General features: G+C 45.9%; 2 protein-coding genes across 6 annotated transcripts in view; both read right to left on the reverse strand.

Moving 5' to 3' along the window:
- Position 1: 1 nt before the first annotated feature.
- Positions 2–16,437, reverse strand: LOC309397438 (meckelin-like). Of its 2 annotated transcripts, XM_081963465.1 has the most exons (25): positions 15,752–16,437; positions 15,377–15,622; positions 14,376–14,449; positions 14,222–14,287; positions 13,704–13,804; positions 13,384–13,462; positions 13,061–13,138; positions 12,797–12,862; positions 12,272–12,416; positions 11,679–11,796; positions 10,701–10,791; positions 10,454–10,510; positions 9,553–9,651; positions 9,238–9,336; positions 8,885–8,983; positions 7,621–7,714; positions 6,766–6,890; positions 6,166–6,306; positions 5,581–5,661; positions 4,745–4,861; positions 3,514–3,630; positions 2,159–2,254; positions 1,406–1,508; positions 1,126–1,268; positions 2–651 (listed from the first exon to the last, which is right to left on the reverse strand). In XM_081963465.1, exons 2-25 carry the CDS (start codon positions 15,564–15,566, stop codon positions 571–573), a joined length of 2,460 nt encoding a protein of 819 aa, XP_081819591.1. In that variant the 5' UTR covers positions 15,567–15,622; positions 15,752–16,437; the 3' UTR covers positions 2–570. The 2 variants fall into 2 exon arrangements, with proteins under 2 accessions (XP_081819591.1, XP_081819592.1); XM_081963466.1 differs by lacking the exons at positions 1,126–1,268; positions 15,752–16,437 and having other exon boundaries at positions 15,377–15,683.
- A 93-nt stretch (positions 16,438–16,530) lies between these two features.
- The window catches only part of KIAA0513, a 32,543-nt gene continuing 22,870 nt past the window's right edge, over positions 16,531–26,203 (reverse strand). For all 4 annotated transcript variants that reach the window (XM_081963489.1, XM_081963490.1, XM_081963487.1 and 1 more), the window contains exons 9-12: positions 25,891–25,968; positions 21,558–21,638; positions 20,430–20,524; positions 16,531–19,182 (exon numbers count right to left, since the gene is read on the reverse strand). In XM_081963489.1, coding sequence (XP_081819615.1) covers positions 19,133–19,182; positions 20,430–20,524; positions 21,558–21,638; positions 25,891–25,968 — 304 coding nt within the window. In that variant the 3' untranslated portion in view covers positions 16,531–19,132. The remainder of the gene's footprint in view (positions 19,183–20,429; positions 20,525–21,557; positions 21,639–25,890; positions 25,969–26,203) is intronic.

Here is a 26,203-nt window from a genome sequence, read left to right on the forward strand (position 1 = left end):
CAAGTGCATCCTTTTATTTTCGTTTGGGAAGCGTCCATGGGGGTCACACTTTCAAAAACTGGTTTTTATGCAGGTAAAATAGGGGTTTGCAAGCGTGCAGGTTTCTAGTCCATCGTAGAGTGGGGGGGCCTCCAAACTTGGTGGTGTTAAGACTTCTGGACTTCAGCTCCCAGAATTCCCCAGCCAGCATAGCAGCAGTTCAGTTATAAATCGTAAAAGTCATAAATCTCTCCTTTTTTTTTAGTGCCTTGTAACAGTCACAAAAGAAATGGTTGTAAATCAAGGATTCTCTGTAATTTTACTGGGAATGTGCTGAGCCTACAAACAGAGGCACACGGCCATCCAAACTTTCAAGCAGAGGCATAAGTTCTTTGCAGCCCCCTGGAAAAATACTGCCCCCCCATCCTCCCTCTTTCACATGCTTAGAGTGAGAATCGTGGAAATAAGAACCATTCAGACATTTTCTTCCCTAAAAGAGGAAACTTCCTAGGCTGGGATTCTTCCCAAGCGCATCGGCAGCCCGGCCAGCAGGATCTCCTCTTCCCACATGGAAGAACTCGGTAGTGACTCTTAGATCAGGAACTGTTTAGCCACCAAGGTCTTCTCCGCTAGATTTCGCCTTCCGAGACTGTCACGCACCATTTGCACAAGCTGAAACACAGACGGACCTCCGTTTATCCTCTGCACAGCTGACCCTCATCTTCTCCCTCTCCAAAATGGCCAGGAAAAAGCAAATTAATGCAACAAGAGCCACCTTGCTAGACTACTGGCTCTGTTTACTAAGTTGCCACCATCAAGCTGGTGTTGGTAGCTCTGGGTCAGTGTGCACGGCTGGCTGAGATGCATGCCGATTGGACATAAAGTCATCTCACAGCCTCCTCGATTCACACATGACGTTTCGAGCCAGGTTGCCAGGTTCAATCTCACATCTTACTCATGCCTTTCACACTCCCAGGAGTTGCGTTATCACTCCCACATGGCATGGCAGCCGATCTTCCGATGAATCAAAAGCAAACTTTGGGGGGACAAAACTTTATCTTCCTCATGCTACATCATGCCTAATTTTAAGAAAACGAAGGGAAATGGCATTTTTCTACTATTTCCTCTCTATCTAGAAACTTTTACCTTCTGCACAACAAAGGTAACAATGGCTGAGAGCACAAAATTCTGTGCCCCGAAATCCACAGCGCAGAAGAGGAGGGTTTCAAAGAGAAGGAGCAGTAGCTCGTGGCCATAGAAGAGTGTCCGGCTGAACAACGCACCATCATCTGAAGGAGAAAAGTCACCAGAGCTAAGCTTGGACCATCATGCAGGATAATTCTGAGGGTTCAACCTCCCCTCCACCCTGAATCGTGTGATCCAGCCCTTAAAACTAGATCCCCATAGGAAGGAGCACGATGGGTACCGTTATAGAGAATCGAGAGATCTCCCTGCTCCTGAAACTCCAAGTCCAGGATCCTCTCTGAGAAAAACTTATCCTTCACTATGTAGTCCATATCTCTATACCTCTAAAAGATGGGGACAGAATGAGAAGTGGTTAGAGAAAGGACTGATTGAAAGGGAAACGATTCAGTAGAGAGGACATCTTATTCATAATAAGAGCTGCTATATTATGCTTCATTGTACAGTCAGCCAGGTGTTTAGACTGGATTTGGCAGTTTTAGCCACCCATTGAGTCCTTCCCAAGGATCTGGGATTGGCAGATATGGTTGTTTGATGGGATTAAAGGTCTCCCCCACCCCAGGATGTCATGTTCCAAGTCAAGCTGCCTTTTGCAATTGACTGGTGGTGATTTTGTCAATTTGTTTTGTCAATATTATTATTATTCTTCCTTTCTTCTTCCCCAAGGAGCCTAGAAACATTTCAAAAAGAGTTTAATTCTTCTGGAGTGGGTGGCTATGATAACTTGGACAAATTGAATGAATCTCATAAAATGAACTCTAATACATTTTTAGAAAAAGAATGCGGTTTTTGTGAAAAGAGAATGATAATCAAGTAAAATTCTAAAAAGTGGCTACCATGGGAAGATCACACAATGCCTCACGCACCTAAAATCCCGTTGACCATCTTTGGCTCTTTTCCAGCTGCTCAACTTAAGAGAATGACAGAGCGAACAAATCATCACCCCTGGTTTAGCCAGATGTGGCTGAAGACTCACATGTTCCAAGAAGGAGACCAGGAACCAATTCAGCGCATGGTAGCCCTTCATCCTCTGCTCGTGAAGATCAGGGCGGCTACGGAGTCTTCTCTGGTGCTACAAGGAGAACATTCGGAGACTTTAAGAGTTCAAACCTGCCCCTTGGGAGGCAGTGGTGAAAAGGAGGTGAAAAATTGATTTATTTCACTCAGATCTTTCCTTCGGCAGGAGAAATGTCAGTTCAATTTTCACCTGCCTGGGCTTGAGAACTCATCTCCAGCCCCAGAGGGAGTTTTCAATTAGAAAGTGAAGTAGAAAGTGAGAAAAACGGGTTGGCTACGCTCAGCCGCTCTTCCTTGAAGGAGCTAAACCCAGAAAGTTCAACCAAGGTTCACTTCTAAGAAAGAAATAAAAAAAATAACACGGTTTTGTGGCACCTAAGAGCTAGATAGATTTATAGGAGCATCTGTTTCCACCGTCAGCTACCCAATGCTTCAAGAGGCCCTCTTAGGGCACAAAACCCCTGGCACAATAAATCCAATATTAAACGTTTCTATGTTTAGTTGGGAATTGCTATTTTTCTCTCTGATCACCCTGGACAAAAAAAAAACATGCACAGGGTTTTTGCCATTCTTTATCATTTTTCTCAGTGACCTCAAGATCTTTTCATAGCTCTAACTTTCAACAATCCCCACCATTGAAGGAGGACGAGTGGAGGCATTTCAGAGCTACTGCGCCTTTCAGTAGAAGCTTCCTTCTTACTGTTTCAGGCTAGCTGCCCCCTCACCTGCACATTAATAATCAATTGCTAATTAATGAGCGCTATTCTCCCCAGGAGTGCATCAGAAATGCTTTTACAACAATTTTGTTTCCTATTTAAATATGAAGGATTACTTCTAACTCATATGGCATGGGCTTCGCTTCTAAGCTAACATGGAAAGAGTCCTTCGGAACCTGCACAGCTAAAAGGATTATGAGATCACCAGCATGAGAGGTGACAAAATGTGTCACTGCATCACAATGGTTGCCTCTTGTATACATGCATGACACCGTGGACATGGTGATGCCACAATATTGCAATTCGGTGTTTCAGTCCACCGCTTCCCCTTGCAGATTAGGAGAAAAACATTTGAGTTTCAAGACAGATTTCGTGCACTCAGACAACGTTCATAGAGAATTTCTCGGCCTTTTGGCTGAGATGAAGTGCGTGGAATTTCTGCCCCATCGTCTCCGAGGACGGCAGATAAGATAATGGGCCTTTATGAAATGGATCGCCGAGTCCCTCTGCCCTGAAGGATAGGTAAATCATTCCTAAGGATGCTTGGGCAGCGTTTCTGAAAAAGCAATTAAGAAGAAAATATTGCAAGGTCTGCTACCTCCATTAATGAGAGGAGGATTCTGTCGTAAAACGTCCGAGTCCGGTCAGTGAGAAGCACCTCAAAGGTCTGGATCTCAGAATTGGGCTCCAGGCCCCTCAGGGGGCAAAGGTTGTCCTGGGAAGAAAACCAACAGGAAGGGGAAAGTTCCAGTGGAAACACACTGATACAGTCAAGATTTCTGTGTTTACCAATTCCCTAGTTCCTCGCTCAATTTTGCAGATTTAATTTATGGGACTCTTTAAGTTGGAATGTTTTTGCTCGGTGAAAGAATCCAGATTAAAGTATCCACAAGAACTGGCTGTTTAGCCTTTGTTTGGACACACTTGCTGAAAATAAGTTCGCCATTCCTCTCGAGTCTTTTTCTTGGCGTCTATCTGCTTTTAACACCAATTCCTCCCCCCTAGTTTTTAGCCCACCCCAGCCATCCTCTGACTTAAATCTGTCATTCTGCATCTTGTGCTCATGTAAGTGAATGAGATGACACATAAGGAAGATTGGAGGAGGAGGAAAGAGGAGAGTAAACCCAGATGTTTTCTGGAATCAACACTGTTGGCTGAGAAGAAGGCACCACTGGAGTTAGTGTTTCAGAGAAGAGAATGGCTCTTTCTTTCCCAACCCATATAGCTACCAAGAAGCCCCTATTCAGTTACTTTGAAAGAGCGAGATAAATTCATGGAAGTCAAGCAGTGGCTGTTTGTTACGATGGGTCTGATAGTCAGAAGCAGCATTGAGGAGAAATCAAAGCAAGGTTGTTAGTAGGTTGGGTATTCTCCTTGCACATTTCCATGGGGTTGGACCACAAATGAGTCCTTCTGATTGTTAGAACAAGGTTGCCCCACATATGGGCCATGGTCAACTGTTGGGCAATGGCCTATTTGCAACCGGGCCGCACTCACACGAGCATCACAGGGGCTTACGGCCCCACTTGTGCGAGTAAGGGTTGCTCGCCTGCCTCTCTCAAAAAACCATCCCCTCTATTCCTCCACTCCCCCACTCTGGGCAACCCACCTGGAAAGGGGAACTCTGTGTTAGGTGGTTTAAAAAAGGAGAGTAAGGAGAAGAAGAACACCTGTCTCCACCTGAAGGACCAAGCTGCAGGTAACCTCCAGCCACATTCACCTTGAGAAGGGCCCAAGGCAATGATATGATCCTGCAAAGCACTGTTAGAAGAAAGGGCAGCCTTTAAGCCGTGTGATGAAGAACCAAAGAGCAGAGGTTCAGCGTTTACCTCCTCCTTCCTGAGATAAGACAGCATGGTGTCCAAGCTCACGTCTGCATGTCCGTGGATGCTTCTCCCATGAATGTAGAACCCGTAGCATCTGTGGGTCAAGATGAAGACCGACACCTGGAGGGATGACAGTGGAAGGTCCCTATTGCAGGGAAACAAGGACACTTCTAAACGAATCTGGCTTATTTTAAGAACTAACACATTTCCCTCCCAGGTTGGCTTGGAACACCTTCTAAAAACCAGCCTAGGAAACAATGTAAATGTCTTTTTAAAAATGGCTCAGAGCAAAGCCTAAAACTTGCATCAGAATCCCTCAGGTAAGCAATTAAAAGCGGACACAAATCAGCTGAAAGGGGCTTTAAAAATGAAAGAATTTCTTAATGAACATCCGGCCACGTAAAAAGCGCAAATTAAGACATCCTGGAGGGCAAATTAGCCTCGCTCAGCATACATGGGGGGTGTGGGGGAGTGGAGCCTCCAATTATGGAGTGACTTTTTCAGCTAGAACTCCCCGTGCCCTCGTTATCACGGCATTATTAATAGTTGCACTACATTATCGTGGCCCGCTTTTCTTGGAAATGTAAAAGCAAGTTGCAACGTCTTTGTCTGAACTGAGATCTGACCTTAGAAGGCGGAAAAGTAGGTAGCTCTAAAAGAAGGAATCCAGAATCTAGTTTCTCCCTCAGATAGTCTCATCCAGATGTGTGTGCACTTCTGCTCTCAGGATTGTCAGCAATGGCCCTGGGAATCTAAGTCCCCACATCTGGAATTGGCCAAGTTGGGAGACACACAATCTGACCTGAGGTGTTGAGTTTGGGTGTATGGGTGTGACTCACGTTGCTCAAGGAACAAAGGTCAATGAACTGATGAATCTTGTCCTCCACAAAACGTTGATATAACCCAACGGACACCAACATCTGGAACAGAACCAAGAATACTTGAGGAATTGTAAGGCATGTCAACTTCCCGCAAGAATCAAGAGATCCTTCTTGCAAAAATCCCTGCAGGCTTCTTCCAATCAATTGGAACAAGTCCATGCATGTTGAGATGCCACCTAAGAATACCTTTTGCATCATGAAAATGTTGCATGAAAGGGGCACCAAGGAACAAATAGACAGAATGTAGGAAAGCAGAGTGAGACACGGTTTTTTTCTCAACATTTCCAGCTTAAGCCATCATCTATCATCCATCCTTGATCCTAGGTGCTATTTATTTTCTTGTGAAGATACAAAAGCTTTCTTCACAGATTTCTTAAGCTAGGAAAGGATTCTAAGACGGGAGACATCATTTTACACTCAACGGAGCACTTTTTTCTGCAACAGGATGATTTGGAAATATTATTCAACCACAAGGAGGAGAGGAGAAGATGAAAGAGAAGGGAAGGGAAGAAAAGAGAAGGGAAGGGAAAAGAAAAGAGAAACCTGCACAATGGCCACCACCAGCCAAACAGAAGCAGCAATCCCAAAACGAAGAATTGGGCTCCAGGGAGCTTGGTAGGTATTTGGCTCAGGCTGCAGATTGACATTCAGGTCCCTTGATGCAAGGTTTTTGAGTCCCAACACCTGTGGATGAAAAGAAGCCAACGTCACCCAAATGTGGAGACACCGTCTCTTCATCTATGGGCCTTATGGCTCACTGGGCGACTCTAGGTAGGTATTCTCATTCTTACCTGTCACATAGTCCACAGCTGTACAATTTGGTCTGAAAACGTTAGGCTAGGAAAGGAAATCAGGATTTTAGGTAGCTTCCCAAGGGGATTGGACAAGGGCACGGAGGAGAAATAGACTGTTGGTTTGGTGCACCCAGGTTTTTCATGACAGGATGCAGAAGAAGAACTACCACCAGAACAGGGCAGTGAGAACAGGAGCGTCTGCCATCAAGATGAGATCCCAGGTTTCTCTCCCTGAGCTAACTCTCCAGGCCAGGAGAGGTTTGCAGGCCTGCAGAATATTTCTCAGGGTTGCGGGTAGAAATCGGCAGAGCTTGAAGGCACAGCTGGCCCTCCTGTGTCTTGCACTGACCTCCAAAAGCAACAAAACAGCAAACAGCTGAAGCGAAGGATGCACCTTCCTCTGTGTCTGGATTTCATTCCACTCATTAGCGATCAGAAAAGTCCTCCAGGCGCTCACTGAGGAGGCTGGACCTCCTGGAATGGGGTGGGGCGGAGAAGGAGGCCACAGGCAAGCAAAGAGACACAATGAGCTTTATTGGAGGACTCTGCACACACCTCTCAGGTGCTTTTTGACCAATCGCAGAACTTGGCACTCTGGAGACCCCTGGAGCTTTTGCTCTACACTCATCTGCCTCTCCAACAGCAAATAATTCAGGGCAGCTTGGTTGGCTTCCAAAAAGGGTTGGAGCAATTCATGGAAGTCCTGTGGATCCATGGCCATACCCTCCCTGGAATGAGGCCACCTCAGGAGGCCATCCATGGTGGACTTCTGTAGGCAATTGGTTGGCCACGGGAAGAACAGATGACCAAGGATCCAATCCAGTAGGACACGGCTGATGTTCTCAACCTGAAGCCCACTGTTTTTTCATCTGCTGGTTTCCCAGCAGCCCTTGGGATGATGTAGTAGTGCAGCTAATTTCATGAGTGATATCATAACCAACACTTATGTGATGTAACCCTGCCTTGTTTGGGAGGGAGCCAAAACTTTGGATTTTTGGTATCATCCTATATTTGGGCTAAGAGCTAGCACACTGGGTCAGACCTCCTCGCCTCATCAGCTGGACAAGCACGTGACACGAACAGCTCTTTCTGCTGGAGATTTGTTCCCAACCCAGGACACAAAAGGAGGAAGACGACATGAGGCTGGTTTTGGGCGCTGCATACAATGGACATGATCTAAACCAAAGGGATGGTAAATGATCACCTTTCACTGTTGGTTTTTCCTTTGGCTTCTCCCAGTCTATCAGGAAGATGGAGACCATTAGCTGGGTGATCAGAAGATGTAGGAGATCCAGGCTCTGGAACAAAAGCATCCACAGGGACTTTTGTCTCTGAGATATGGAGATATAAATTCTTCATCTATTCCCTATTTGGTCTTTTGATCGTCTAAGGCAGGACTTGCCAACCTTGGCCCCTTCAAGACCTATGGATTTCAACCCCCTAGAATTCCCCAGTATATCTTAAGAACGTGACTTCTCCTACAGCTTGTTGCAAATCCTACACCCGGAGTATCTTCCCAAGAGGAGCAGAGCTCATGTTTAACTCAAATGCCTAGGACTAAGCTAATGGAAATTTGCACAAGGGCTTGGGTTTTTTTTAGGATTAAACCCCCTCCCCTTGGATCGGATTATGGGCATGACGGATGAGCAATCCTGGCAACAGGTAGCAGAGGATTCTGTCCTTGAAGAGGACAATAGTCAGTTACTTTCAACTGTTGCCAAGAAAACAACATGACACAACTGCTGCACAGCCATCAAGAATTAAGCTGGACTTGGCAGAAGTTAAGAAGGTCAAATAAAATCAATAGTGCCACAAAGAATTAAGCCGTGATGGAAAGTGTTCTCTAGTATGAGATGCTATTTTTTTTTCACCTTGTAAAATTGGCGGGATTTTTTCATTTATTAATCAGTTCTCAGGCTACTGCAGTTCCAGGCAACCTGCTGCAAAATATGGCTTGGTGGAAAAGGTATTTTAAAAAATCAACTCAGTTTTTATCTGGATAGGAAGGCTGCCTGAAGCCATCCAAATTATAGATTTGCATGACAAAAGTCACAATGTCGTCCTCTCCAATTTTCTTGTGGGAAAGTTCCATCAAGCCAGTTTTAAATGCACTCTGGGCTAGTGTTTTTCAATCATGGCAAGCTTAAGATGTGTGGACTTCAACTCCCAGAATTCCCCCAGCCAGCCATGGGAGTTGAATTCTGGGAGTTGAAGTCCACACATCTTGCCATGGTTGAGGAACATGGCTCTAGAGAAGGGGTGTCCAAACTTGGGAACTTTAAGACTTCGTGGACTTCAACTCCCAGAATTCCTCAGCCAGCTGGCCAGGGAATTCTGGGAGTTGAAGTCTACCAGTCTTAAAGTTCCCAAGTTTGGACACCCCTGCTCTAGAGAATGAAAATTCTCCAAGACATAATGCCCCAAAGACCCCAGATGTTTCACGCAAGCGCTTTCCAACTTTTTCTTACCTTCAAAGTCAGAGCACACAACGCATAGATGATAAAGTTGATTTCTGCTTGGCTACCAGCAGCTGGGAGTGTAATTGCCACTGTTGAAAACTGCTGACCCTGTTTTGTTTTTAAAGACAAAACAGGTGAGATCTTTCTGCTTCTGAGATTCTATATCCCTCAGCACAAGCCTTATTATTATTATTATTATTATTCTCATTGTTGGCAGAATTCTCTTCCCGTCCAAGAAGGAAGCCCCAATCTGTTTACCAACGCCATAACTGCAATATTCACTCAAAAGTAATTAAAAATAAACCAATGGAACACTGGATGGAGGCACACCTGCTCACACACAGCCACGGATCCCTGCTTACCTTGAAAACGATCAGCCAGTAAATGCTAATTCCCAAAGTGACCATGAAAAAGACATTTGCCAGAGATCCAACCAAGCAAGCAAAGAATTTCAATATGGTCTGAAAATAAAAATAAAAAAATTAACGGGAATAAAAATAGGAATCCAGGGAGGGCCGGCATGAAGAAAAAGCAATTTTCCAACACTTAGTGTTTTTTTAAAAAAATATCTGGCAAAGTCTAAGCAAAAACAACTGGTGTCCCCAGTGAAGTCCCAAATTCTGAGAACTGGCCCATTTTTCAGGCATTCAAGATCAAAAGGCGATTTTCATGCTTACCGTGAAATCGATGTTCTGCAGACGAGATCTCCGGGCCCAACTGCTGGTCTTCAACAAAGCGTAGAGGACAGCAAAAAACCCCAGGACTCCAAAGGAGATCTGTACAGAGACAATGTGTGTGTCATTCCCAGCAGATGGATTAATTAAGCTGCTTTCCACAGTTATTTTGGATCTGTAAAACCATCCCTAAAACCTCCCAAAGTATCTTTTGGGAACAAGTGCATTAAAAGAGTAAATAGCTCAATTGCCCTTCTTCAAGCTAGAGGACTTCCAGATGCAGTAGAACCTCTGGTCGCCACCATAATTTGTTCCATAACTTTGGTCGCAACTCGATTTGGTCATGAAGCGAACCTAACCAAAATTAATGTAGCGGCCACACCTGAGTTGCTGTTGTTAGTAAACAAACTAACAACAGAAATTAAGCTCTTACAAAAAAAACCCAATTTGGTTGTGGTCAGAAGCGTTCATGACCAGAGGTTCTACTGTATGTGGACTTCAACTCCCAGCATTCCACAAATAACACAGCCTCACTCAGAATTCCAGAATTCTAGAAGAATTCTAGAACCTTTCTAGAAAGCCTACAGGGTGAGGGAAACGTGACATGGGCAAAACGGTTGAAAGCATCTTTCTGGTAGGGCTGCTTTTCTAAAGAGATGGGCCCATTCTCTACTTAGTGAGAAGAATAAATGCTCCTCACAGAACATGACCTATTGCAATGAAGACCCTTGCAGAACCTGAAGGACTAGCAGTTTTAGCATTAGGGTGATGTCTACTCTCTAAATCTCAACTGGCCGTAGCTTTTATTTTCTTTCCACCATTCATCTGTGCAGGAAAATCAGCCAAAAAAAACCCCTTAAATGTTCAACAGACAGTCCAAAAATCTTGCACTGGGCTTACTCACATCAGTTGCTAGCTGGGCTGATCCAGGACTCTGATTGTAGGAGACTGAAAATGACACCTGCAAAACCAAGCGACAAAAGCAGATGTATCTACAACGAGATGTCCATAAAGCTGAAGAGCAGGGAAAGCTGGAAGCCGAGGGTGAAGGGAAGTAAGAAGAAGTCAATGCAAACCCCAACCTTAAATGGCAGCCATGACCAACTCTGCTTCTGGATCTGCAGAATGTAAAGTCCACCACATGGACTCACCTGGGCAATCCCTGGGATGCGGTGTGTCGCGTATCTGACTGTCAAGGAGAAAGGTGGGTCTTCTCCAGGAGCAGTGGTAGGTAGATGGACACTGCAAAAGCCAGGAAGAAGAATGGTGGTTGGTTTTGAGGGAAGGAAGGCTGGAGAAAAGCTGAAGGAGAAAGCAATTAAGGTGAGCAGTGCCCCTTAAGTTTCTGGGCAGCTCCTAAGACAGGGGTATTTGGGGTACCAGCAAAGTGACATGACTACTGGGTACATGTCATGGACATTTCTATTCACTGCCATGCAAATGGATAGCTGAGAGGAAATTAGAATAAGGTCAGGGTCATTTAATCAACCACCCTGATTCCCTGAAAATAAGCCCTCCCCTGAAAATATTACAACACAGCAGCAGCCTGGAGGTGACCACGCTCACCCCCTCGTGCACCTCAAAAATAATAAGACCTCCCCGAATATAAGGCCAAGCGCTTATTTCGCGGGTCAAAAAAAATGACCCTGTCTTATTTTCGGGGAAGCATGGTAGGCATGTGTTCTTCCTCCCTTTTTTTCTTTTGTTATTTCTCTTCACAAGAGGTGGCCTCCAGTGTCTCTCTAACTACCTCTAGTAAAGAAGAGTCCACCACCACTTCTTACTTTTAGGAAATTTTCCCCAACGTCCAATCAAAATCTGCTTCCTCGTGATTTGAGTCATTGCTTTAGGTTCTGTCTTCTGGAACAATTTGCGCTTGTCTTCTCCACAAAAGTCCTTCAGATGCTTGAAGATGGCCATCAAGTCTCTCTACCATCTTCTTTTCTCCAGGCTAAACTTACTCAAGACCTTCAATTGGTCCTCCTCAGATATTCCTCCCATTTTGCTGATTCTTCTCTGGATATTTTCCTCTTTCTCAATGTCCTTTCTAAAAATGTAGTGGGCGATATTCTACCAGCCCTGGGCAACCTCCACCCTTAATCAGGGCTTGGAAAATGTTATTTTTTTACCTGAGAAGCAATTCCTTTGCCAAGGTAACAGACGCTGGAGCATTGGACAAATTCCCTTTTCGGTCTGACAGTCCATCAACTAGAAAGAACCTCCGGAGTGCTTGATTCAACGGGGGTGCTAAACATCAAAACAAGATGTAAGGAGAAAGATTTTAGCAAGGGTTCTGGAATTGTTCTTTCAACACAATGTACAAAGCCGAGAGCAGAATGGCTTCAGAGAAGTTGTTTAATATTGGTAAAGTCAGAAGGGGTCAAACTATTTTCCAGGGGCTGAAATGAAACTGCAAAACTCAACCGGTGAACCTCCTAAGCATGTTCAGACACGCAATCGAAGGACAAATCTTGTTGCAAACACATCTGTGCCTGCATTTCTCCAGGTTGTGGGAAAAGGCTGGGTGTGAGAAGTGAGAAGGGAAACTTTGCAGCCTTCATAGAAGAAGAAAAGGGAAAGAAGAGATTAATGAAGGAAGCCAAGTTCCCAGAAATGGGGGAGAAGGGTTCCAGCAAATGCTTTAATAATAATGCCGATTTTAATAACAATTTGAAGACAATGCCTTTCATCTAAACCCAGAAAACCCCAAAGGAGTGCTTACCTCGATTGTTAGTTACTATTGTGGGATTGCTTATAGGAACGGGCCAGAGTTGGGTGTTCCCTTTCTCATCTTCAAACTGCAAAAACATCTCGTAGAAGATAGGTTCTGGAGTCCTTTGCAGCAGGGCAGAAACTTCAAGAGCGCACTAAAAACAGCAGAGACCAGGTGGGTACCATGCAATTGCTTGTGCTGGGCTCACTTAAGAGATCTGTTTAAATGACACATCTCAGACTGACATATTCAGTTAATTGTTTATAAAGAAGCCCCCAGATTCACAATAGGTTGCAACTCCAGCCAATAACAGTTGATGTCCTTCAGATCTGCTGGAATAACTAGCTGGACCCACGTCTCTGATGGCCACCAAATTGGAAAAGGCCCCACAAGAATAAATCTAGTGAATTTCGGTCTGGGAGGTAACCTGTCTACCTAGATCCCAATACTGCCTTCTCCCCAAACTCCAAAAAAAGGATCCCATCCACCAAGAATCAATCCCAATGTTTAAGATGAAGTATAGGCATCACTTACAGACTGGTGGTAGGTGGTCCCCATGGTGAAAGCAGCATCCAGAATCTTCTGGCTGTTTGGACAGAGCTAAATGGAGCAAAGAGAAAAGGGGATGCAACCTTTTAAAAGTATTTTAAATGGATTTGTGGAAGGAAGGAAGGAAGGAAGGAAGGGAGGGAGGGAGGGATGGAGGGAGGGAGGGAGGGAGGAAATAATCTTAGTCTATGTTTTCATTGGGCATTGTGAGAAGTGGACCACGTTTAAAGATGAAAGAAATTCCTTTACTTGCAGTGTTCCTCCTTTTACATCCTTCCAATCAAGGAACTTTCCCCGGGCATCGTACTGAATGACCTTGAAGTCCATCTGCAGAAAAGAAAAACAAAATCAGTGGTCATTAGGTCAAGCATTTTAAGAAGTTCTCCCTGACTCATCAAATTAGTCCAAAGGTCCACTCCGCTTAGCTAACATGTCTATTTGGTCAAAACAGCCACAGATATACAGGCTGGAGTTGAAGTCCACCAAAGTGGACAACATTGAGAAATGTTTGAGGGGGGTTGTGGAGGAAACAGGACACATGCACAGATTTTTCTGGATCTGCTTCCACTTGCCTTTGAATGCTTCCCCAAAGCCACTGAAGGAAAAGGTCTGGTGGGGCTACCGTACCAAAGCTTTGGAAGGTCTTGGCTCCTGAAAAGAAAATCCATTCATGCTTTGCAGAAGATGGCAGGTGCTCCTGCAGGAAACAAAGATCCCACATGGCCCACTGGGCCTTCTGCAAAGACAGGGGTCATCTACAATCCAGAGAGACATCACAAAGTCATTGCACCAGACATACATCATTGGTGTCGCTTCGCATGATGCGTAGGACACCAGCTTCTCCCTGAGATGCCACCCCTGGAGCTGGAAAGCCAGAGCTGGAGTTACTTACTTGGCCTTGGTGTAAAGATCGTACGGCCTGGTTTGCAAAGAGAAAGCTCTGAGGATGACCATGTTGGTGAGCAATTGGCAAGCAGTTGCGTTGCAGATGTTCTAAAGAGAATAAAAGAAAGCATTGGATGCAGATAACTGAGCAGGTACAATGGGTGGAATTCGGACCATTTTGGCTCGACTCTTTGTAAAATTAAACCCTTTCATAAGTTACAAGCTTCCCTCTGCTGGGCCCTGAGCCCCACATCAAGGTTGCAACCATTAAAAAGAAAGAAAATAGTCAGCAAGGGGGTTGCATATTGTCACACCAAGCTACCTACCAGGGTGTGCATACCACAACTAGAGTTGACATGTAAAAAGGTTACAAGTCATTCATATATTTATTCATTTTAGTTGTTGCTTTCTTGAACTTTTTTCTTTCCTTTTTTGAACATGGGGAAATTATTTTTAAATGAAAAAAAAAAGCCATCAGATCCCTACTCGGTTGTAGCAAGGAGATGCAGCAGGAAATCCACCTACCTGACATGCTAGGAAGCTCCCGTCAAGAAACTCAGATTCCCAGAGGGTGCCAGTGGGAACGCTGCTCTGTAGATATGGGGAGAGAAAGATGGTGTTGATTTTTTAATGTTTCTGCCCACATCCCCAAGAAAGAGCCAAAAAGATAAGCTCTTACGCAGCCAGGGCATGGAAGACGAGGGGGTTCTCCACTTGATTCTTCTGATCCAGGCTTGCAAACACAACTCAACCCTACAAGGAGGAAAACTGAGTCAAGACAGAGCTTCTAGAAGGTACTCACTCATTGTAGAGGCCTCGGGAGTTCACTGAAAACATTGATGGGTAAATTGGCAGCCAATTCTGCTGTGAACAGGTGAACTTTAGCATTTCAAAGAAATCAGGAATTCTGGGAGTTAGTCCTCATCAAGTTAGTTGAAAAACACCACTGCAGAGCAGATCTGTAATGGACCAGCTGCTGGCACCAGTGCATTCTTTCAATGGATATATTCCCCCATTGTGCCTGCTTGTTCTCTTATAATCCCTTTCTCTCTCCAATGAGTGCAAATGCAGACATTGACTCCCTCCATGTGAATTATCCCAGCAGCCAAGCGGAGGAAAGGAAAGCAGAATCAGCGTCACTGGGATTACAACCACTTTGCTTAGCGATGGCAGCATTGCTGTTCCCAGTTCTTGTCGCTAAACAAGAACGACTTGTACCCTTGCAGAATATGTAGCAAAGGCTCAGGCTACAGGAACAGCTAAGCGGCGTTTCTTATTATTGAGTGAATGTTTTTACATAGGCAAAGTAGCAGGACAGGGGAGGCAAGCAAGAAGAATGAGATTGCAGCAGGATCCTGCCACAAATCAAAAGCTTCCCCCACAAGTCTGCAATTAGCCGTGGCACATAATTTCATGCTCACTGCACGGCCCCAAGGGCACCCTCGGGATGCACCAATGCGCTTCCTTTCTGCAGAGTTGGCATTTTGGTAGCTGTAAACACAGCGGCTAATAACTCATTAAGGCTTCTCGTTCCTGCAGCTTCTTCAAAAAAGGGGTGGAATTTTTCCAAGGTCCAATTCTTTCCCCCAGATAGTTCCTACATTGCAGTTTTGCTGCTGGATGTACGTTCCCCCTTTCCCTGTCGCAGCCCCCCCCCCCCCCCATCTATTCCCCACTCACCCTCAGGACTTTGGATCAGCTCTGGAGCACAGGAGCTGCACTGGCCAGTCTCAAGATTGAAGAATTTGTCAGCTGCACATTTTTCAGGAAGGCTGGAGGCTGCAGTCCCGTCCCTTAGACCCAGCATGGAGCCCTGCAGGGGATTAAGAAGCAGCAGGAGGAGGAGGAGGGAGTTTCTCAAAATCGGCATTTTGGAGGAAGCTTGCAATGGGGGTTGGGGCACTCCACTCCCCGCAGATTGATCCTCTGTGGGACAAGAAGATCAGGAGAGCCTACACAAGGCACTGCTTTTGTGTCGATCCAGGTGTATCCGTAGTAACCAAACACAGGTGTGGCTTCTTAGGAACTCAAGCAAGGTGTTTAGCTTTAACTCACCTGCCACTTTTACTTGTGGTCATCGTCTGTGGCCAGACTCAGCCACGGAGACAAGGCACGGGGCGATCTTGGCACAAGACGAAGGAATCACGGTAGACGAGTGCTTTCTCTGGTTCAACACCAGTGCCAAGACCAGACGGAAAACACGAAGGAAGACTTGGGATTTATGAGGTTGAGAAAGAATAGATTATGCGAAGAAGGCAGCGATGTTATAACCACAGAGAAAGTGGATAAAATCCAAAGGCCTTTATAACTACTGTAAAGATCACAAGCCATTTTTTTTACACTTTTCTTTTCCTATTGTTCTTTCTCTTAAGGGTGAGGACTGGTCATAAATCACTTTTTTCAGTGCCATTTGAATGATGGCTAAATGAATGGTTATAAGTCAAGGATTACTTGCATTTCATTTAATTTAAAAAAGAGAGAGAGAGAATAGCACAGAAGAAGGGGAATCTGGAATAAGCGAAACCTGGGCAGGGGAAAAAGAGTGAAGATGTAGTTTCATTTATTTATTGAAGCTTTATTTTATTTCCCCTGATTCTGTCGTTAATGAGAACTTGAAATGTTTTCAGTACATAAGTTAAAAACAACAATATTTCACATAGGACATGAAGTCGCATTCTTGATACAGGGCACACACAACTGCACCCAATGTACATCAGAATATATATATATATATATATATATATATATATATATATATATATATATATATATATATATATATATATATATATATATATATATATATATATATATATATATATATATATATATATATTCTAAAGAATATATATATGTATATAATTTATTACACACCCAAATACAGCAGTTTTAAAACTTCAGCGAAACTCACAAGATGGAAATGCTTACAATCGTACGATATGCAGTTCTGGGGTTTTTTGCTTTTTAAAAAGGGTAAAAAAGAGAAGGATGGTCTCAAAAATGACATATTCAGCAACACACACACACCCCACACAAAAGAACTAGGATCTGTTGCAGACCCATCTTCCTTTTCGTCCCAAGAAGTTGCTTAAACTCTTCATTGCAATTACCTCCCCCCCCCAAGGCCTTTAAAGCCGACCTCAGAAATGCAAGCACACATCTGGATTTATGCCTTTGCATTCCACGAATCGTAGACTAGCCTCCTCGCTCACATTCGGTTCAGTGCTTCTCTCCAGCCATCCCCCACCTTAAAAAAGAAAAACCTTCAAGATTTAACCATGGAATGGAGAGGAAAAAACAAATTCACGTGAGCACAATTGCCGAGAGACCCAAAAGGATGAAGGTATAAAAGGAGATGGGACGATGTGCCTCAGAGGAACGGGACTCCTGCAGCCTTCAAGGGAAAAGAGCCCATGTCCTGGATTGCTGTGGCTTGCAGGAGCCCAGGAGAAATCCATGCAAAGCCATCTTTAGATCCGTGCTACATCTACAAGTGGGAGCTGAGTTTTGACGCCAGTTTGCCCACCATGAAACGCCTTTGCGATCAATCCGTTGCTGGTGCACCCCTTCAATGCGTTGTTTCCACTGTGTGTTAAGCTGATGCAAGCCTGCTGGGAGAAGTGGATGTCTTCCCCAAACTGGAAGAAAAGCTGAGCTAGAGGAATTTAGCAGAGGCCTCTCTCCAGATGTGGTGGGTTGGGCTTTTCCTGCAGGAATAGGAACAGCAAAAAGCCAACCGTGCGGAATACAGATGTGCTGAGCCTCCTCCAGATGCTTATCTGGGCTCCAAACCTTAACAGAAGCTACTGCTGGCAAAGAGCAGGCTGCTAAAGACAGCAAGCTGCTTGTTTTGGAAACCACCAGGAAAGTGGAAATATAAGAGGGCTTCACAAGGGGAGCGTCCAAAAATTCTATCAGTAGAAGCCGCCCCCACTCCCAACTTAGGCTCCAGGGCAGATTCAGCATAGACAACCAATATCTAAGCAAGGATTCCTTCCTTGAACGCCCAAGGAGGAAGCATGTCAAAAACCTATTCTCTTGGCGCCCTCTCCTGGTTGGACAAGGGAACTGCAAGGGTCCAACTTTTGCGGGTTATTGCAAGATTTAAGGTGAAGACTCACTGTCATTCCTAAATAACAGGCACATGTACAGAGAGAGAAGGGGGGAGAGGGGGGAAGGGAGAGAGGGGGAGAGAGAAATGGATTTTCTTGTGGATTCTGTAAACCAACCAACAGCTAGCAGCTATGTCTTTTTTCCCAAAGAATGAGAAATCTGCATCCATCCAGCTACACAAAATGAATGGAGAACACTTCCCTACACACCCAACATCAACCGGCCCTTAAAAACACGCATGCACACACCAGACACGAGAACACAGGTTGATCTTCAAAGGCCTGAGAAGCAGCACGGAAGAGACTTCTCCCAATGGGAGGGTGTTGAAGAATATTTTGGTTGCCCCCCCCAAAAACAAAGATGGCTTGGGGCTGCCCTGTAAGCCTTCACGTTTGTGAATGGTGGAACTAGGGCAGCACCTCACAGACAACCCTCCACCTGCTTCATGGGGACCAACCAGACAAAGCCTCTGTGAAGTTGACAAACCAGACGGATGGGATCTGGGTCAACCAGTTGACCAACTACATCAACCACCCTGGTGGGTTTGTTCTTGTTTACACCTCCTGAGTTAGATCAGCTTCCTAGTTCTATCGGAACATATTGCATTGAAAGCACACAGGAGGCCCCAGAACTGCTCCAGGGAACCAGGAATCTGGGCCTGGTTGGCTTGCACAGCATCTTAGGGCTCAAAACTACAAAGGCCAGCTCCTGCTTGCCTTTAAATATCTTTCTCTGCCCAACAGGATGAATTGAACTAGGCGTTCTGCATCTACAAAGACCTTCCTCCAGAATTACCAGCTCTGTAGAAAAACTAAAAGCCCTTTATCTGCCTGTCCGTTCCATCGCAACTCCTGCACAAGTCCTATTTTACATTTCATGGCTGTTGGGAAAAAAAACACTCTGGCTCCTTAAAATCGTCTGCAATGATGCGTGGACGTTCCCCCCCCCCCCCCCCCGGCCTCCTCAAAAAGCTCAGCTGTCCTGGCCCCAATGATTCTCCCTGCCTTACGTGGAGGGATCTCCCCAGACAGGGGCCAAAGCCAGGGTCTTTTATGCCCAAAGTCGGAGGAAGTGGTTGGGTGTCCTTGAGGCTGCAGAAGGAGACAGGCGTCCTGGGATGGACAAGCTCTACGTCTACGGGCTGCTTAGCACAGCACGACAGGGTTGAATAGCAATCATGCAGGATTATTGTAGAGTCTGTAGGGGGGGGTCTGTGGATTTAAAAGCTCATCTGAAGTCTCAAGACAGTCCCAGAGACGCCTTTCACAGCATTTCGCCTCCGCCGGCCTCTCCTCTCCGTCCTGGTCCTGGCAGGCTGTGGAGCTATTCAGCAGCCATTTGATCAATGTGGTCGCTCAGCAGCTTGTACTGCTCTGAAAAGAGAATCAAAGGAGAACCAGCTGAGAGATCTTCAGAAACAGGCTGGGCCAGGTCAAGTCAGCGGTGGGGAGAAGAGCTTGGAGCTCCAGTTCAGCAGGAACTGTTCCACCCTACAGAATGGAAATCCCTAGACATTCATCCCCCTCAACCTAGTACCCTCTACTGTGATAGGCCAGGGGGGGTCAAACTCGCATTAGAGTTGGGTTTGACCTTGGGGGGGGGGGGCAAGATGGGTGTGGCCAGGGTGGGCATGGCCAGCATGACATCACTCATGTCGGGCAGGCGCCTGTAGTGGCCCGAGTCCTCTGCCAGCAAAAATGGGCTCTCGAGCTCCGTTTTTGGCTGGGATGGCCTCCTGCAGCCCTCTGCCACTGAGAATTGAGCTCGGGAGGGCTCCGAAGCTCTGTTTTTGCTGACAGAAGCATCGTGGGCGAGTCCTTTGCTATTTCCAGGGCAGCCCACAGGCCACATCTAAGCACTCCAGGGGCCAAATCCGGCCCATGGGCCCTGAGTTTGACACCCCTGCGCTAGACCAAAGGTGTGAGTCCAACCTTGTCAACGTTAAGACTTGTGGACTAATTGCTATGCCAGCTGGGGAATTCTGGCAGTTGAAGTCCATGCGCCTTAAAAGTTGATAAGGTTGGAGAATCCTGCACTGGACCAAAACGGTTCCACAACATCTGTCACCAGCATTGCAAGAACAGCCAATTGCCCATTATTCAATCGACAGTCTGGGCTACTTCTGCATACGGTTTATGTCAAAACCATCCTTCTTGAATTGATGTCCTCCAGATGTCTGGGGATCAGCTTCAGCTATGTGAAGGATGAGAGGCACGCATCTGGGGGGCAGCAGGCAGCCTAAGGTGAAGCAAAAAGGCTAAGATGGGAACATCTAAATCCCCAAAGCAGCTTTTTCTGTGGCAATCTGAAGATGTGTGGACTTCAACTCCCACATTGGTTGAGGAATTCCTGGAAGTCCACTGGAAGTTGCCACTTAGGTGTCAGAGGAGCAATCTAGAGAGCAGTAATTCTCCACCTTGGGAGACTGAAGAGGTATGCACTTCAACTCCCAGTGAGGCTGGTTGGGGAATTCTGGGAGTTCAAGTCTACACATCTGAAAGGTGCCCAGGCTGAGAAACACAGCTCTGTAGGGAAATTGCTCTTCTTCTTCCACGTTCTCCTTCCCAAAGATGCCCCTGGCTTTGCAAAGACCCTTGGGCCTTCCCAGGCTCACACCTACCTTCATCCAGGTTGCCAATCACTGCCTGCTTCTTCAAGAAATCGTTGCAAAGTTTCTTGTTCAGCCCAAAAGCCAGCATGTTATGAGTGAAAGTTCTAGTTGAGGAAAGTAAAGAGAAGTCAGAAGTCAGAAGAAGCCAGAAATCTAACTTTGGGGGTTTGTTGGTTCAATCCAGTTGAACAAAAGTCAAGGAACAAGAGGAACAATCTTTGTGTGAGACATTAAAGAAGCAACATTGGACTGAATTGTTCAAGAATCTGACCAGGATTCCACATTTAAGTTGTGGGAATCAAAAGGAAGTCATGGGATCCCAGATGTGGATCTATACAGCCTCCTCCTCTGCTTAAATCAAGGATCCATGGATCCATGGTCTCCAGCTACATTTCTGCTGTCTTCAAAGCCCCCACAGATCTCACTCTTTCCCCAGGCAAAACAGAACATCAATTTTGATCCTGTCTCCCAGTAACCTCAGCCCATCACTACCCCTGGCACTACTGGTGGCCCCTGAAAGTTCATTAAAAAGAAGATGAAGATGATATGAACTAAGTCATCTGGGGAGTCAGAACGTTGATCAGATCTGTGCCATGAAGTTTATGTTATCGCTGGTCTCCAAAATAAATCCATAAAGTAGGCAGAGGTTAGATCTTTCTAATTCACTCTTGGTTGGTGGCTTTTTGGAGCCATACCTACTCTGAGCTGAAAGCAAGCCCACGCCTCCCATTTACACACTGCGTATATTTATTTCAAGAGACAACTGATTTGACTTTTATTAGAACAGGTGGTTGAAGCCATCTGCCGCTTGTTCTGGTGATCCACAATGAGCTTTTCCAGATACATCCAATTCCCATTATCGGGATTCTCAGAAGACAAGTCTAGACCTTCAGAAGACCAAAAAAGTAGGAGGCCAGCACAGACCCCCCAAGAATGTGCACTGCAAAGGAGACCAATGCATTTGGTAGCCTGGAGATGAGAAGACATTAGGGATGCATAGATTTCCAGTATGATTTATGGCAGGCATTTAAAGAATAATTACTGTCTTAATAGAGAGAGAAGAAACTAATCTTTGAAGGCTGAGAAAGTTCGTCTTTTTCTCCCTTATTTGAAACCATGGCTGGTTTTGGTACTTACCCCAACTGTCCAAAGGTGATATTCTCATTAAAGCGGAGGCTATCGTTGCGTTCTTCTTGGGTCATGTGGCACCACTTCTCCCTGCAAACACAGTTGGGGATCATGTAACCAGGGCTCCTGGCGCAATCGACCGGCACATCATGTGTCAAAATTGGCAGGAATGGATGGGCGCAAGGGTGAAGGGCGTAGCCTGCTTTCCCTTATTAGCTATCAATTGTGGCAACCACTTGGGAGATGTTTCTTAAGTCGCCTCACAAGGTGCGTTGCCTGTTGCCGATTTCAGATTCTGTATTTGAGCTTGTGTCACTGTGGGACGTCCAAAGATGAATTTTAAAAAAGCTTCCCTTGCATTCATGGCTATTTAGCTTCTTTGGAGTCCTCTTTCAAAAACACGCTTAACTTTACAAGCCGAGATGTTTTTCAAGGAAGTCAGTTGCCACCATAGTGGTGATCAGTGTGACACACCCAGTCCTTACAAGACATCTGTTGTGCGGTGAGCAGGAAAGGAGAAAGCCATACGCACAGCAAGGGGGGGAAGAAATGAAGTGGAAAGGAGAAAGGTTTAAAACAAAACACCAAACCCCAACCTCTTAAGGTCCATTAAGCTCTACCTTCGGTCTGATAACCTGATCAAAATGTTAGCTTTAAATCTGAGCTCCCACCATCTAGAATTAAACATTGTGGAATTGGCCAAGTTCTTGCCGTTTCCACCAACCCTGAAAAAATCAGGGCATCATTTCAGAGAAAGGAGAACCCAGGTTCCCCCAAAGGAGAGGCCCACAAGAGAGGCCAGATGGAGAGGGACACACCTCATCTTAAAAATGCAGCCTGCTGTTCTTAGAAATAAGTTTTTTAAAAAAGTTTCCCAAGAGAGAAATAAAAACAATGCAGAGCTGAAGGGCCCTGGGGTTGGTGGGATAGTATGGAAGGCACATGAATTTGCTAACACAACTGAGCTGCTGGATGAGTTTCTACAACCTCCTCCATCTTCATGGAGGATGGAGGCAGCCTGGGACAACAACTCCCAGAATTCCTTGGGCCATGCTAGCTGGAATTCTGGGAATTTCAGCCTCTGCTTTAAAAGAGCACAATGGACGAAATCCTTGCCATGCCAGATAAAGTAGATTCCTCCAAATTCCACTGAAGGTAAAGGAACATCAATATTTCAAACCAATATACCTTCTCTTCTAACATCCTACAGATCCAGACATTTAAGGAGTTCATAACAAGGCCAATTAACATCACCATTTCCATTTCTATATCCTCCACTCTTAAACGCATCATTAATATATGATGCTGACACCCTTAAAGCAGTATATTTCCTCTACTACACTATATTAATTTACCCAGCTCTTAAATTCCCACGTTGCCTTCCTCTGCTGCTAGAATTTCTACAAGCACTGCCTTCCAAAGGTCAAATCAAGCCCAGAAAGAATAAATATAGCTTCATTTCGGTTGCTGCTGGAATTGGATTTTCAGCGCCTGCCCTTCCTTGCTAACATCCAACAATGTCAAGAGGCGGAAACATTTTTAAAAAGGGAAATTATAAGGTGGGGGAGGGAAAGCGGCTGAAATAAATAAAGGGATGCAAAATGAAGGAGAAAATTGGTTCTTTGACACAGAAAATAGAATCACGTTGGGGCGGGAAGGCTGGGATCAGGATGTCACAACAAGAGATTTTTGAGTGTAGTTCTTGGTGATTGCCTCCAAAATTCACTTACACAACTATTTCACTTTGCAACATAAATTTTGGGCTCAGTTGTGGATGTACGTCAAGGACTACCTGTAATTCCATTTCATTTACAATCTTTTCCACTGATGGCTTTTCATTTCATTAAGATGCTTGACCATTAAAGAAATCAGGACAAAGAAAAGAATCTTTTGCCTTGCATAATCATTTCCAATCCTTGCACACCAATTGAGGGAATCGTTACCGTTAACCCTATTCACTGTTTGCCAAACATTTGAAGTCCAAAGTGCCCCGTTTTGGACAGGAAGCTGTGGTTGCACATTCAAAACAAGCTCTTCCAATCATTTGGGCAGTGTTTTAAATAAGCTCACCGTATTCCTTCCTTTGATTTAAATACAAGGATCTTGTGAGCAATTTTTCAAGCTCAGGAGGATTTGAAACTAAAAACCTTTTGCACGCCCCTTCCTGGGAGAGGAGCTGATCTGTGCTGGCCTTACACAGAAGGGAGCTTCCCTAGGGAAGGAGATTGTGGGCAACTTCTCCTGCTTTGGCCAGAAGAAAACCAGAGCAGAGAGGGCCTCCAGCAAGGCTTCAGATCTTGACAGAGCCTCCTAGTCAGGGGTGAAATCTAGCAGGTTCTGGAGAACCGGTAGCGGAAATTTTGAGTAGTTTGGAGAATCGGCAAATACCACCTCTGGCTGGCCCCAGAGTGGGGAGGGAATGGGGATTTTGCAGTATCCTTCCCCTATCACACCCACCAAGCCACACCTACAGAACCAGTAGTAAAAAATAAATGAATTTCACCACTATTCCTAGTCCCGATCAGGGCGAGCGGAGGACGTGCAATGGAAACTGTGTGTGCAAACCCCCTAGGACAGGGATGGTGAACCTTTTGCACTCAGCAGGTCAAAAATTCAGACTCTCCTGGTGTGTTTTACACACACACACACACACGGACCTCTCCAAAACCACTTCTCCAGAACTTCTGAAGATCACACGAGTGTGCTTCCTTCTCACAAGGTCTGTGGAGGTTCTGAAGATCATGTGAGAACACTCGCATGTTTTCTGAAGGCCCCCGAAGTAGCACAAGATCAGGACCCTCTCCCACACCTTCCAGGGGGTCCAGAGGTTTGGTGTGTCCCCCAAAATGGCATGGCGGCTCCCCCTTGTCATAGGTTCACCATCACCGCTCTAGGGAGAAGAGCAAGCCGGCCTGGAGCGCAGGCAGGATAAAACCCCAGTAAGAGGGGAAACGCAGAGTATCACCATCGGGGCAAGAGAGAACTTACTCAGAAGAGGAGATGTGTAAAGTCCAGACAGTTAACAAAGGAATGGAAGGGGAGGGAGAGACAGAATATGCCAGCCAGACGGAAGTCACCAAAGGCACTCAGAAGCCAAAAGAAAAGGAGGAGGAGGAGGAGGAGGAGGAGGAGGAGGAGGAGGAGGAGGAGGAGGAGGAGGAGGAGGAGGAGGAGAAGAAGAAGAAGAAGGAGAAGAAGGAGAAGAAGGAGAAGAAGGAGAAGAAGAAGAAAGGGGAAACCAAAACGAAACACTGAAACTTCAGGAACTTTCTTACAGGCTCAAAGCGGCAACCCCTTTCCAAAAACGTACCCGTTGCCGAAACGCAAAAATGGTGAAACCGAATTAACCTAAACGTGATTCCTGAGCTAGGATATCTGATGGGGATGGAAATGTGGAATGCAAATTCAGAAGACAATAAACACTACACAGCCCGTGTCGTCGTTGTCTTAAATCAACCCGCCTCCACCACCTCTGGCAGGGAAGTAGAAGTTGAAGGCAATCCTGCCCATCGGTTTCTCCCTATTGCTGTTGCATGGCAGCTTTCCAAAGCAAGGTGAATTTTAGTCACGAGGCCAAAGAAGTGGGTTGGAGAGGCCCCCCAGGACAGCCTTGGTCCTCTGAACGTGGTCCTAGAGAGAGGGCTGGCTGCAGGGATAAAGCAGGCAGCCCCATCAGGCCAAAGAAAAGCAAATTGCAATAGAAATGGATTCAGTAAATTCATGAATGACCCAGTTCTGTCGTCTTGCGGAGGCAGGCAACAGGATTTCTCATCCACCGCTGGCAGGAGGGAAATTTGTGGGCTGGGGTAACCGTTTAGGTGTGGGAGGGGGGGGAAAGAAAGGGAAGATAGTAAAGGTGGGAAGACACACCTCTTTTCCTCTTCCTCCCCAGTGTCCCCTCTGGAGTGGCAGCAGGAAGGGCCAAGAGAAGTCACATGGCAAGGGCATGCAAAAAGAGTGGATGGAAGAAAGGACGGAGGAAATGAACCAAGAAAAAAAAAGAACAGGGTTACAGACATTGAGAGAGAGAAAGAGAGAGAGAAAGAAAGAGAGAGAGAATTAGTTTTTTCAACCCTACCACAAGACAGTACAAGAGTGAAGGTCCTTCCCACCAATCTCCCCCTTCTTTGGAGCGTGGGCCAAAAGGTGACCTTGCTCCATGACCGACCAAGAGCTTCTAAATCCGAAGAGGAGCATCCAAAAGCAGCTCGCCCACAAACGAACAGAAGGAGCCATCTTGACAAGGGACTTTGAAGGCCGGAGAGGGAGGGGAAGCCTTCTCTCCAGCCAACCTTCCCTCCCCCTCGCCCTCGAGCCAGAGGGGCCCCCGGGAGATGCTCACCTGGTAGTGGGAGACCGTTTCCGCCTCTCGCAGTGGACAGCGTCGAAGAAAGCTGCGTTCCAGAACCTCAGGGTGTGCCTACAAAAACCGGGACGAAGACACCAGAGTTTGCTTTGGATAGTGAGATGGGCCACATATAAATTTAATAAATAAAAGAAAGGCGGAGCATGGAGGGTGGCGCCAAAGACAGCCGGGGTCTGGGTGGTTGGAAGGGCCCTGTGCTGAGGTCCTCTGTGGAGGCTGTGGAGATTGAGGAGGGCATTGTTACGGCCTCTTGACTGCTGGCCCCTCCAGTAGCCGAATCAGAGGAGGG

The sequence above is a fragment of the Natrix helvetica genome, assembly GCF_964273705.1.
Source record: "Natrix helvetica genome assembly, chromosome: 10".
Classification (NCBI taxonomy): domain Eukaryota; kingdom Metazoa; phylum Chordata; class Lepidosauria; order Squamata; family Natricidae; genus Natrix; species Natrix helvetica.

Coding starts and splice junctions, on each gene's coding strand:
- LOC309397438 (XM_081963465.1), bottom strand. CDS start 15,566: ATGCCGATTTTGAGAAACTCCCTCCTCCTCCTCCTGCTGCTTCTTAAT. Junction 9,337..9,552: donor TGCAGAACATCGATTTCACG/GTAAGCATGAAA, acceptor TTTTATTTTCAG/ACCATATTGAAATTCTTTGC. Junction 7,715..8,884: donor TGTGTGCTCTGACTTTGAAG/GTAAGAAAAAGT, acceptor CTTTTGTTCCAG/AGCCTGGATCTCCTACATCT.